Genomic DNA, 13,666 nt, shown 5'->3' with positions numbered 1-13,666 from the left:
TTTTCATCTTAAAACTTCCAAGTTTTTCAAATTCAATAGTAGCATGCTAAAGAGTACGAAGTTAATGTGTTCTGTGGTGTTTCTTGCACTCAAGGAACAAAGGACACAATATGTATTTGTGCAATATTGGAAAAGGGCATTTATATAGTGAACCTTTTTTTTTTTTTTTATAAGAAGCCAGCTAGCTGAATAATAGAATCAGTGTAGCATGTGGATAGAATAGATTATAGAATTGAAAACGTTCAAAATGTTCAGCCCTGCCAGAAACAATGTCTATGGTTCATTGGTGAAGTCTCGTGAATGGAAGTGTATTCAAGGTCAGAAGAAAATGCCCATTGGGCAACCAGTCTCATTGAGGTCTCTGCCAACCACACAATGTTTTTTACGCTGCTCATGTATGACCAATTAATGAAAATTAACATTTTGTCATAGTTGAAATTTCAGAGCCTCAAATGCATGATTTCTCTTGCAGAGTTTCGGCGGCAGATGAGCATGGGTGCATCAAGTCTTGGCGTGGGCACTCAGCTGTATGTGCGTCGGTTGGGTAACTTAGTGCAGCAGTGGCTGACTCGCTATTGGATCTGGGTGGTGGCTACTATGTTGATGGTAATCTCCCTGGGTGGCACTGAGGTGGTACTCTATCGCATCGCCTACATGTTGCTTTTCTTGTTCTTCATCCTCGTCTTCCAGGTAAGTGTGGCTTAATTGTGACCAAGTTCCTGTGGAGTGGTAATTATTGAATAGTAAATGCTGCTAGAGCCAATATTCTAACAAAAGGACTTTTTCACTAAAATGGCTTAAACGACATTTCCTATTCAATGGCTTCTCATCACTTCAAGCTTCCATGTTCACCTGAACTTGTTTAGATTTCAATTCGTATCAGGCATATTAAAGTGACAGTAAAGAAAAACTGTATAGAATGGCATGACTGCTCCATTACACTCACAATTTATAATTTACCAGAAAAGATAGAAAAATTAAGATTTTGTGGATTTCCAACACCAGCTTTAGTTCTGCGAGGTCTTGCACAATCTGCTGGTTTATTCCTTACAGCATGAAAAGTACCACATTACATTAATGTAGACATTTTTTTTTCCATTTTGGAGTACAACATCCGCCTTAATCTAATGTATCTGAGTTAAATGCTATCGAATTTGATCATCAGAAAGAAAAGTATACTATACAAGCATTTTTATTTGTATGTAGAAATACATTCTCCATGCTTCTGCAAATCATGCACAAGCAGTTCAGCTGCTTGAGTCACTCATTAGGGTTTGCATTTTTCTTTTCATCATTTTTAGGCCTACAAGTTTTGAGATCTTCAGCAGTTTCTAGCACAGGGGAAAAGAGTTCAAAAAACATATATGGGTATTCAAACTTGTGCATATTTTTTACAAGATGTACAATGGATATGAAGAGGATTCTGCTGAGCCAATCTATCCTGCCTAGTGTTGTAGTCAATAACATATAAGTCAATCACTAATTACACTGTATAGCCCAGGTAGTGTTAAATTATAGCACTTTTTTTAATACTAACCTCCATACTTTTTCTTTTGTATGTTTATTAACACTCCTTTATTTATGTTAATGCCTTTTTCTCTTGGCCAAAAAAAATTAATATTCTTTAATATTCATGTTCATATACCATATACACTTATGTAAAAGACGCTCTTTTTTATCCACAATTTTGATGGGGTGTGCCCCTTCTATATAAATGTGAAATTCTGTTTTTGATCCATGTGCGGAAAAATATATTTAATTGTGCCATAAATAACAAATTATGGGATATCTGGCGTTTAGCTGTGAATATCTTTGCGAGATGTCTTCATCAGTATTCCTGCACAGGCTCGGCTCATCGCAGCTGCTCAGGTCATCCGTCATATAACCACTCGTCCTTAGTATTGTCTATCGCATTGGAAATACCACTGACCTTAAAATACTTTGCAATAATGTCTGTGGACACACCAGACGTTTAAAATTCAAGAGCAGACCAGCTGAAGTATTGTCGTCCTTAGTTGTCTGATTGGAGATTTCTCGTGGTTGCCTGCTGCCATACATTCAAGAGTACTGGCATCTGAATTCTGCCTTAAACGGCTATTAATAGACAGATCCAGTGGTTACAGCATGTTTGTTAGACCACCGAGGACGACCGCCAGAGGCGTACGAGCTTCTGCAAGACAAGCCTTCACACGGTGGCTCCCGTGAAATGCGCCATACGCGAAATATGATGCCACTGCTGTTTGCTGTTTTTTTTTTTTATAAAATTTTGACTGCCGAGTTGGGGGGAGTGGTCCTTACACGAGTGCAGCCCTTAGTCCAATGTATATAGTATGCATATAATACCAGTTAAAGCTTGTTAGTACCTGCCAGCTCGTTGCACTCATGTTTTTTTTTTCACACCCCATGATTTCTGTGGGAACTTCCTTGTGCAAGTTCGATTAGAAAAGGATTCATCATTATCGAGGACAGTATTATGGTAGTCTTTGCTCTGTCTAGGGCAGTAAGAAAGTCATAGAGTGAGATTCTCCGATTGTGAAATAAATTTTATGTTGTCAGTTACCAAATCACTGACACCGTGAATCTCGAGGTTAGTACACCTGGCAGCAAAAGCTTACGGGACAAGCATTCCACTGTTAATTCAAATTTCTGTGCATGGTGCTTCTAAGCTATCTGTTAACTGTGTAGGTCACAAGAACTACTATAAACTGGAGTATTTATTTGGAAGCTATGTTCCCAGACAAAATGGTATCAGAGAATTGTGAAAAATTTTCCATCCTGTAATCTTTTGCCGCTAGCTGCGCATCATCTGCCACTACATTATCAAGCATTATCAACCAGTAGGTTTTGTGATGACAGGTATATGCCAAAATATTGTCAATGTTTCGTTAAGTCCTCTTCATGGGACAGGAAAGCAGTGTATCTATATATACAGGGTGTTTCAGCTAACTAGCACCAAGTATTAAAAAAAAATAAACGTAGGCTCTATGTGTCTAAAATTAGTGCAGCATTCTTGTGAACCATGTAGAGCACGTCAAGATATGTTTTCCAGTTCACCTAGAATGTTAGTTAAGATTGCTTAATGAAAATTTTTTATAGTTACCCTAGCAAAAAATCTTCAGTACAAAAGTTGTTGCGATGATTCGGAAACATCAGGTTTTTTCATCAGTGCAAAGATAATCTTCTACTTCAATTTTTTTTCTACCTTTCTTTAAAGCATGCTAATTAAAAAAAAAATATCGCGTGACCGCTGCATAATGCAGCAACGCCTTTAGTGCTCCCACGCGGAACTTGAACGAATTATGAAAGGCTGCTCCACACACTGAGATCGATTGAACATGCTACTGGTGACTGCAATGGACATTATTAAGTGATGATAAAGGCATGCCGTCTGAAAAAGTTAAAAAAATTACGAAAAAGTGGCTGCCAAGTGTGAATGATTCATTTATCTTCATCCTTCATTACAAGGTCACCCTTGAATTGAATTGTGGGGTTTAACGTCCCAAAACCACCATATGATTATGAGAGACGCCGTAGTGGAGGGCTCTGGAAATTTCGGCCACCTGGGGTTCTTTAACGTGCACCCAAATCTGAGCACACGGGCCTACAACATTTCCGCCTCCATCGGAAATGCAGCCGCCGCAGCCGGGATTTGATCCCGCGACCTACGGGTTAGCAGCCGAGTACCTTAGCCACTAGACCACCGCGGCAGGGCACAAAGTCACCCTTGCCTCATGCATAGTGTTTCTTCATTGGTGGGAAAAAAAAAAGAAAAAAATGCCTCCTCGTCATCAACACCTGCTTAGTCTCGTATGGCATTTGCTCGGGGCTGGCACTTTTATAGAAAAGAATTTTAATGCGGTAGCATTAAAGAGCTCGTTTCACAGAAATTCCGGCGTCTGTGTTGGCGTCATTGGTTGTGAGCGAAAAATTACCTTTGCATGACCGAAATATCGAGAAAGATGCAAATAAAACAAATAATAAAAAATTCTGAGTATGAGTGGCGATCGAAGCCAGGTTGCTTGCATGGCAAACAGGTGTTCTACCACACAGCCACGCCTCGACTTGTCAATACCATGAAAATAACTTGCTCTGCTTGGAAGTGCAGTAGAAGTAGCTTTCATGCTTTAGAAACGCATGTGTTCTGTATACATGCTTTGCAATGGGAGACCAGCACTGGATAGATGGCGCGCCGAAAAAGAGCACCTGGCAGATTGTTGCGACGACTGGCCGCAGTGTACCGCTGGGAGAGCACGCGCGTGGGCTGCTGCTGTGCTTCATTTCGGAACTAACAGCTCGAAAAGCTGTTGCGTTAGTAATACTGCTCTGTGGTTTAGAAAAATAAGTTTTCCGATGGCTACTCTCGCATAAAAGGACAGTGCTACTACACTTCCAACATCTGCAGTAAAACAAAACAAAAACAAAAGCAGAGTAAGCGGTAGCTGCGTCAATTTTTTTTTTCTGGCATCGTTTGTACGCCCTGTCCGCGATATGTATGCACGGGGACGTTTATCAAGCAACCCACCGTGGCAGTATAGCAGGTGTGGTGTTGCGCTGCTATTCTTGAGGGCGCAGGATAGATTAGCGGCCACGGCGGCCGTACTTTGATGGGGATGAAATATAAAAAGAACACCTGTGAACCGAGATATGTACGCATTGGAGAACCCCAAGCAGTCACAATCTTGATATGCACACTACAGCGTACCTCAAAATTATCTTGTTTGGCACATGAAAGCCTAGCAGTTATCGATGTGGAACAGACACCTTCATTTTAGGTCGACACAGGCAAGCAGGAAAACTGAAATTGTCTGTTAGGTGAACTAAATAAATGAGTAAAAATCGAAGACATTTGACACTTCTCGCAAGGCATAAATTCCGATGTTACTTAGCCACGGCAGCCAGTGAGAAAAAACCCTACCGCATCGGCTGACTCCAGAAAGCTAAGCTTCGAGTAGTCCGCTGCTTTGTTCGTAACAACAAGCCTGTCTTTTGCACTATTTAAGCTAAACAGAGGCATCTCGGCATCAAGTGCTCATCACGAAAGTATCTTTTATTACATTTCAGAGGCGGAGGCGAACGTGCCTGCACACAAATCTTCTGGACAAGGCAGCTTGCCTTTACACGCAACTGTTTAATAAATTAACTACCTGCCTATCGTATCATTCACTTCACACAGTGGCATCTGATGGATTTTGGTAGCGGTGGATGAATGAGAAACTTTGTTAGTCCTGAGATAGGGGCAAGACTCAACGCTTAGCAGGCCAGATTAAAAAAAAAAAAGTTTACATATGCTGTATGTTGCATAGGTAATACGCTCCTTTTATTTTCGGCAATGCACCGTTTAAATTCGACTGTTTGGGCCTGGTTCCCACTGGTGGCCGTCCTCACTATCGAATAAATATAGCAGACACATGCCATTCGGTTTAGAAACGAGCCCAACAGCACTAGACAGGAGAGCAAGAGCATAACATACTTTGCTCGCTTGACTGCTTGCATGCAATGCCGCCTCCTCATTCAATGTCTTCCCTTTTCTCTAAACATCCTCCCTTTTTCTACATATTGTTGCACTTTAATACGCAGCAGTACCACTAGCATCTTTTGGTTTTTATTATGATGATGCGCGTCTGCACCGTCTCTACCAGCCGCCACTCTCGTCTGCGGGAGGCTCAGAAGTGTGCGCTTTGACCGCCAAAGCGGCCATGGAAACTCCAGCCCTTGTTCCCCATACAACATGAGATATTGTCGTAATAATGCGTGGTACAAGCGTACATTGCCATAAGGCATCAGAACATGAGATTATCATAATGACATCATTGTTTAAAGCCGTTCACCCACTACAAAAGGTGCACATGCTACTGCACCCTTAAGGTCACATAGTGGGTGCATAGCAAATTCAAAAAGATTTCATACACTACGTGTTTGAAGTATGCACTAGAAACAAAATATCGCTATCGCGTTCAACTTTTAAAGGAGAAGCCTAAGGGTCCTCCCCCCCTTTTTTTCTCTCTCTGATATGGTTCACCCCTTTTGTCGGTTAACATTCATGCCACAGTCATCAATGACCTTTTCAATGTACCTTTGTATGCAGAGCAGCCTTTGTTAAATCATTCAACTTGCATGTGGAGGCAGTGAAACCAATGTGCACTAGATGGCAATTACATGGTATTTTTTGAAATTAGTGTGCTTTCAAAATTGGCTGGAAAAAATATGTAGTGGAGTTATCTTAGCATAGATAATGTTTCTGAACCAGTGATAAAAATTTTGTATTAAATTTTCAGCTAAAGTTACTATTTAGCAAATTTATTAGGCAACCTTTGTTGCCCCACAATGGTGGTCTAGTGGTTATGGCGCTCGACTGCTGACTTGGAGGTTGGGAGTTCAAATTCCAGCTGCAGTGGCTGCATTTTCAATGGAGGCACAAATGTTTGAGGCCCGTTTACTTAGATTTAGGTGTACGTTAAAGAACTCCAGGTGATCAAAATTTTCAGAATAGCCTTGCCGCGGTGGTCTAGTGGCTAAGGTACTCGCTGACCCGCAGGTCGCGGGATCGAATCCCGGCTTCGGCGACTGCATTTCCGATAGAGGCGGAAATGTTGTAGGCCCGTGTGCTCAGATTTGGGTGCACGTTAAAGAACCCCAGGTGGTAAAAATAAAGAACCTCAGGTCTCTCATTAAACCCCAGGTTAAAGAACCCCAGGTCTCTCATAATCATATGGTGGTTTTGGGATGTTAAACCCCACATACCAATAAATCAAAATTTTCCAAACACTCCACTACGGCGTCTCTCATCATCATATTGTGGTTTTGGTACTTAAGACCCCACATAATATTAAGCAACCTTAGTTAATTATCAAGCTTGGCATATTAGAAAAATCTTCTGACATGCTCTAGATGGCTCAAAACTATAGTGCACTAATTCGAGATGCGTAGTGCCTAAGTTTGGTTCTTCAATACTTGGTGCTAGTGAACTGAAACATCCTGTATCTAGGCAGCTTGCATTGGTTGTGGTGGCATGTGTACATTTTCTTAGTTAGCTGGGGGGAATTAAGCAGTCCCTTTTATTATGGTCACACTCCCTCCTATTTCTTCATTGCGATAGCAATTGCAGGAAGATTTACAGAAATATCTTTTTGTCGCTGTGATTTCTTATAGGAGGTCCTATTGTAATGAGACCTTGTCTCGATTTGCGTGGAATTGAGTGTCCCTAAAAAAGTGTGCACACTCTTCCCATGTGCGTGCAGGGAGAGGAAATATGACCATTAATTTCCTTTTGTAGTTACTGCTGTGTGCTATTTTGCACAGCTGAGTGAATAGGTGATTGCACTCTATATAACAGGTAGTCTGCGGCAGCTGCTAGGGCTGAGTGAGCTGAGTTAGTTGTTTCCTTCACGTGCGCGGTCTTCCTTCATGCTTGTTGTTAAATGTCACATTTGCTTATCTTTGTCTGGTGCTGTGTATCATGGCAGCATTGAAACAGCCAGTGTTTGCAGCTATCGAGGGACATGTTTTTTTTCTTGTGCACATGGGACTCCATGCTTGTTAGTATAATCGGCAAGAGTGGCCTATACAGTTTCAAACATTAGGGGCAGTTGTCTAATGCACTAGGTATTGGTAATATTGCTTCACCTTTTAAAAGGGTCTTGAATCGTTTTCTATAAATTTTCAGTTATGTGTGTATTCAGAATCCTGGCTGTCCATTCAATACTATACCTAAACTCGTTTCATCGTCTGGGTTTATTTAACAGCTATAAAAGCACGATTTCGATTCTCTGCTTACATTCCCATCAACTGTACAGCTGATGTCATTTTAAATGAGGCAATAAAAAGCCTCCGTTGTCCAGAAAACATGACAATGCAGCGATGTTTGCTGAGCCATAGTTGACAGAGGTTCGTAACACTTTATATAATCTATATTGCAGCGCCATAAAGCAGTCACGAATGTTGTTTCCACTTTGATAAGTTGCGTGGCACTGACAACACGCACAGGCATAGCAAGAAATAAGCCCCCCAAAGTACGTTGTACAGCACAACCTAACACAACGACTAAGAACAACACTAGGACACTGCACTGAGCAAGCGAAGGCATGACGTGACTGAGCCCAGATGTACTTGAAAGTGGAACCAAGCAGACCACTCGCTCTACTTCCACAGTATACACAGCTCGGAGTGCAAAAACTGCTGTGTGATTTTTTTTTCCTAGGTTCCCATAAATCTATTCTTTCGGAAAAAAGAAAGCTAACACTCTGTTTGTAACTTCTCTTACTGGGTTGTTTCACTGACGTCACATATTAGTGGCTATGGTGGACAGTAGTGCCGCACGATCACTTAGGAGCCCAAGAGAACTCTGATTTCAAACCGATGTCATTAATTATAGACTGGATATTGCACCAAAATATTTTGGAATCGACATGTATAATTCCAACTGAAGGAGGAAAAATTGCAACCAATCAGCTTCATTTTTGTTTCACGGCCTCTTTAAATAAAAACTTCAACTTTTTTCCTTTCCTTTCTTTTTGTGAAGCATGTATACCCCAACCTGCCTATGTTGAACACTCCTCCTTACTTATAAAACTCTTTTGTTTTAAGTATTAAGTAGCTTGCTTTTCTAGCATGTTTCTTTCAGTACTGAGATGTGCAAGATAAGAAGGAGGTTGAATGTGGTGACGTGCTTCTGCTATTGCTTCTGGCTGATGCAATAGCCAGTCTTGTCCAGAATATGATTGGACTTGGAGATATTAACTAAAAAAATGTAACAGGGTTCGAACTTCGTGGAGGAAGTTTTACATATAAATAAATCTGCCTTATGTGGTAGCTAATTAATGTTAAGTGCAATATTTGATTTTGATCAGTACTGATAGTTATTGTGCAGGAGCTCTGCACATTGACAAGCACACGGTTACACTCTTTGAATGCTATTTCCTAAAATATAATTCTTTTTTAAGACAGTATTCTCTGTTTGTGTCAGAAATTGGCTGAGGAGGTATTCACTGCTTCAAAAATGCCCTGATAGCATTGTGCCAGCATGCTCCTATGTGTGGAATCATCTAGTTAAAGACACTCCAAAATTAGAATCTCGTTGCTCCAAAAACTTCTCTAAATCGCAAGTCCTCAATAGCATCACTGTTAATATCCATTACATTGAATTGCATTGGCATGATCCATGACCGTTCTATGTTTTCCCTTTTTTTATGAATACTTTTTCTCTTCTTGAGCTTAGTTCAAGTCAAAGTGCACTTCTTGAGCTTAGATAGTCAAAGTGCACCTATCAAAAGACTACAGTTGGGAAAAGATTCTGATCGAGTGCTTGTTTTGTGTTCTAAGTGGGGAGCACTTTAGGGGCCTAACTAGTCGTCATCCATGCATCTCACGCAACTCGCCGTAAAGTGCTTACTACAGGCCATAACGAGGCTAGCAATGCTTAAAACATGATTAAATTGAACAAACTAGGTCTAAAATATTGTAAATAACATAAATAGCCAATAATTAATGCAAGAGTTAACTTAAGATTGCTAAGGAAGTTTCCAAAGTTTGCGGCTGACTTCGGCGGTGCGCAAGAGAGAGCAGCGCTGCTCTCCCCCAAGTAAGAAAGCACCCCTTCCCCAGCGCTTCACCGGCGCTTCATCGCTACATCTTAAGGGGAATTCAACCCCACGGAACTCGCAGCAAATGATGCATGTCTCAATTGCCATGTAGTAATTTGATCAAGCGCAGCAAAAAGTAGCACACATACCACACACAGTTTTCGATTCTCCCGAACTGAATTCTACTCATTTCGAGAAAAGCCTACATGCTTACCTCAAACATTGGCCTCATCGATGTTTTGGTAAACAAAGCAGTGCAAGCTCTACCAACTGGAATCGCTGGATGCCCATGCTACGCACTTGCTCGGGTTTCACGATAGTGGAGCTGCCATGCGTCTTTTGTTTCTTTCATTCCCTCTGTGCTTTTACAAGCTAAACAAGTAACTTGCTTTATGAGGCTAAGTAAAGACTTTTGCATAATACTTGCACTGGCAATGAGCACAATCCTCTTTTTTCTTTTTTTTTTTGCCAGCATATAAACTTTTTTTTTTAATTCGTATGCATACCGTGATCCTTCTGCTTTGCAGGTCTCATACCAGCTATGGATAAAAGTCATGTATGGCTTCTGGTTGACCGTGATCATCTATTCAATGCTGGTGTTGATTCTTATATACACATACCAGTTCGAGAAGTTTCCATACTATTGGGAAGCTTATTTGCACATACCTAAAGAAATGTAAGTATTTTTCTTTTAATGGTATTTTTTTTATTGGTGAGCTCAAATTACACTTTATCAAAACCTGATTATCGGGGAGGTGGTGCATAGATTTTTGGAACATTGAGTTTTCATTCACATGGAACGTCGTATGTCTCACATTCTATGTGAATGTCTATGTTTGCATGTTGATTTTCTCTAAGTAGCATTAAAGGTTCACATTTATATGCATTGATGTGTGAATAGATTCATTGGTTTTTGTTGAGCTAGAGCTAATGATTCACATGCATTTACAATCGTAAATTGTACTAACATGGCATCTGGGATCAGCCTGTGGCAGAATTCAGGAGTGCAACACCTGCACGAATTGCGGCAATTTGATACAATCTATTATTTTTGTGTGGACCGGCACCAAAATCTTGAAATTTGTAGAAATTGCGCTACCCTGCCCCTAAATGCCCGACCAGTCTCAAAATGTTCGCAGTTACGCTACTTTCGACGAGAAATTGAGGCTACATTGGCCACCTGTAGTTGGCGTCATCAATCAATGCAGGGATCCAGGCAATCGGAACCTATCCCTAAACTACAGAGTAAGATATATATACTCATTAGGCCAGGACACTTGTGAAAGTTTATTGACCAGACGAAGTAACAACAGGGCACACCCATCGGTCCGCTGGCCACAGCGGATATTTATCAGCAGGACGACACAACTTCAAGACAAAAATTTGTTGCCATAGCTAGCAACACTTCACGGAAAATATGAATTTTCTAGTCGACAAATGCGGCTATTACATGTTTGGAACAAAAGCTGAAGGCGTATATCGCTGTTACTGCGCACGAACAAGCTCAACGTGCTGTGAACGCGGTCTTTGCGGGCGACCATGTTAGTTGCCATAGGAATGGCACATGCAATAGATATCTAGCGCAGTCCCTTTGCAAACAGGGGCATGCTTTTGTTACATTATCTAGTCAAACGAGTCTTGCAAGTGAGCCAAAAAGTTGTGCCATAAACCTAATTTCAACGTGAAAAAAAAGGGGGGGAAGGGGGGGAGCGGTTCAGAAATGTTTTGATCTCTTACTAACCTGTGCAGAATTTTGCTTAAACCACTTTCGCCGCACTACACCAGTGGCCTGCCCAAAAGCGTTTTATGGAAGGGGCTGTTAACACTGGTCACAGGACATAGCAGAATACGTTCAATAATTCATTTGTGTATATGTCGCATACTTATAATTACTAATATGATCGCTGACATCTAAAACAGTTACTGGAAATAATTTGGGGCACTGTATAACATTTCTGCAGCCCTAATAAAAATCTACAAAACTGCACCAGTTCTTTTTTTGCCACCCCTATTCCTCAGTTTTACGAATCTCCCAAATCTCAAGGTCACCAGCTTGGCAGATCCACATTTTAATCCTCAGAGTTTGTTGAAGGATTTGACAGGAGTGGCAAAGGCTAATGTAAAGTTTATCATTGTTTGCTGAGTGGGTGGTTCAAAATACTACTTTTATTGAAATAGCAGTGCTCATATTAACTATGTGCGATTTGACCCCACCGCGGTGGTCTATTGGCTAAGGTACTCGGCTGCTGACCCGCAGGGCACTGGATCGAATCCCGGCTGCAGCAGCTGCATTTTAGATGGAGGCGTAAATGCTGTAGGCTCGTGTGCTCAGATTTGGGTGCACGTTAAAGAACGCCAGGTGGTCGAAATTTCCAGAGCCCTCCACTACAGCGTCTCTCATAATCATATAGTACTTTTGGGACATTAAATCCCACATATCAATCAATCAAAACTCTGCGGGATTTCGGCGATGTTGCATGGTTTGCACATACACTCAAACCTCATTATAACAAAGTCACACCTGCCTCGAAAATACTTCGTTAGATTTGAAAACTCGTTATAAACATATATTTGTAGCACTGTATCTGTGACAAAGCTATTAATTATTCATTTCATTATAACTGATAATTCATTATATCGGGGTTCGTCGAATCGAGGTCTGCATGTTTTTTTTCCTTCTAAATGTAAGCCTTCTTTTTTATACTGCTCCAAATTGGCTCTTTTGTGATAAAAAATGAATGTCTTTTTCCCCTAACCTGTTCCAAATATGGATTTTAGTGCTCCAAAAGTAACATTTTGCTGCTCCAAAAATTGCTGCAAATTCTATTTCAGCTGTTGCACCCTGCATAATTGAAAATATTGGAAGTGTATGTACCAGTAACGTGGTGTTCGGCATGTCTTAAAGGCATTTCGTGGTTTTGAAAGGGGCCCTAAAGTGAAACAATGACTTGGTCCAGATTGATAAACTGCACCCTGAGAACTCCAATGTCACAAGTTTCGCAGTAAGCTCATTATTAGTGGAGACAATCAGAGTTGAAGTTTTGCTTTCAAATTTTGTATTTATGTATTCTTCATATTTTCGCGACAGGGGCACGCAAAATTTCGAAGGAATTCTTCGAAACTTCATACATTACATCTACGGCACCCACAGATGATAATGCACTTCATTTTAACCGATTACTGGAAACCACGTAGAATGCAGGAGAAGACGCTGTCAAAATCTATGACGTTGTGGTGTTCGGTGCAGGAATTTTCTTTTTCTTTTTGTGTGTTTTCTCATTTAACAAGTGTTGTCTCGCGGTAAAATTGGTGTTTTCGGGACTGTGAATTTGTACTTTACTAATACGTAAAATATCTTTTTTCTCTTTAATGTCCCTTTAAGATAGGGCCAATAAATCCTTTAGTAGCTGTCATTATATGTACTGAACAGAATGTATTTGTCAATACAAGGGCATTTAGTATGGTTATTCATATTACATGTATTTATAAATAATCTTATTGGTAGCGCATGGTATTGGTAGCACATGGTAGCACAAGCTAATGGTATTGCCGCAATGCTTCAAAACTTGTCAACCTACATACTCATGAAGTTTTTAAGGCTGCTTGTTATTTGATTTTTTTTTTCATGTATATCTTTTTTTAGCTTAAATTTTGTTCCTTGTCCATCCCTTTTTCATCTTTTTTCAAGAGTGTTAAGATGGAGTGAGAGACTTCTTTTGGTAAAAAAAAAATTAATTTTGGAACTTTTCAGTCGCTTGATAGAAAATTTCTTTCAGAAAATACAGCACACTTGGGCGTATACTGTTTAAAAAATTTTTAGTTCTTTCTTTGACACGTTGGCAGGAAATATGTCTGTAGCCTTGCGTAATTTTTACATCTTTCTCAAAGTAATATTTTGGAGTTAGTGTACCTCTTTCTTTGGAACTATCAAGCATATGCAAACGAAAATTTTCACATGGCTTTAATTAGTGGCATTTACACAACTTGAACTGGGATCAGTAGCCTAGGTGCATTTCTATTTTCTAGTATAAAAAAACATTCACACATCACAATTTTCATACATTGACAAACAAAACATAACAAATATA

At 40.3% G+C, this 13,666-nt stretch overlaps 1 protein-coding gene across 2 annotated transcripts in view; it reads left to right on the top strand.

The window, feature by feature from the left end:
• Positions 1–13,666, top strand: part of Piezo (piezo type mechanosensitive ion channel component) — a 220,079-nt gene that overhangs the window by 48,792 nt on the left and 157,621 nt on the right. For both annotated transcript variants that reach the window (XM_037428842.2, XM_037428841.2), the window contains 2 exons: positions 473–690; positions 10,106–10,254. In XM_037428842.2, coding sequence (XP_037284739.2) covers positions 473–690; positions 10,106–10,254 — 367 coding nt within the window. The remainder of the gene's footprint in view (positions 1–472; positions 691–10,105; positions 10,255–13,666) is intronic.

This window comes from Rhipicephalus microplus, chromosome X (assembly GCF_043290135.1).
Source record: "Rhipicephalus microplus isolate Deutch F79 chromosome X, USDA_Rmic, whole genome shotgun sequence".
NCBI lineage: Eukaryota > Metazoa > Arthropoda > Arachnida > Ixodida > Ixodidae > Rhipicephalus > Rhipicephalus microplus.
This window is presented reverse-complemented; position numbering and strand designations above follow the sequence as displayed.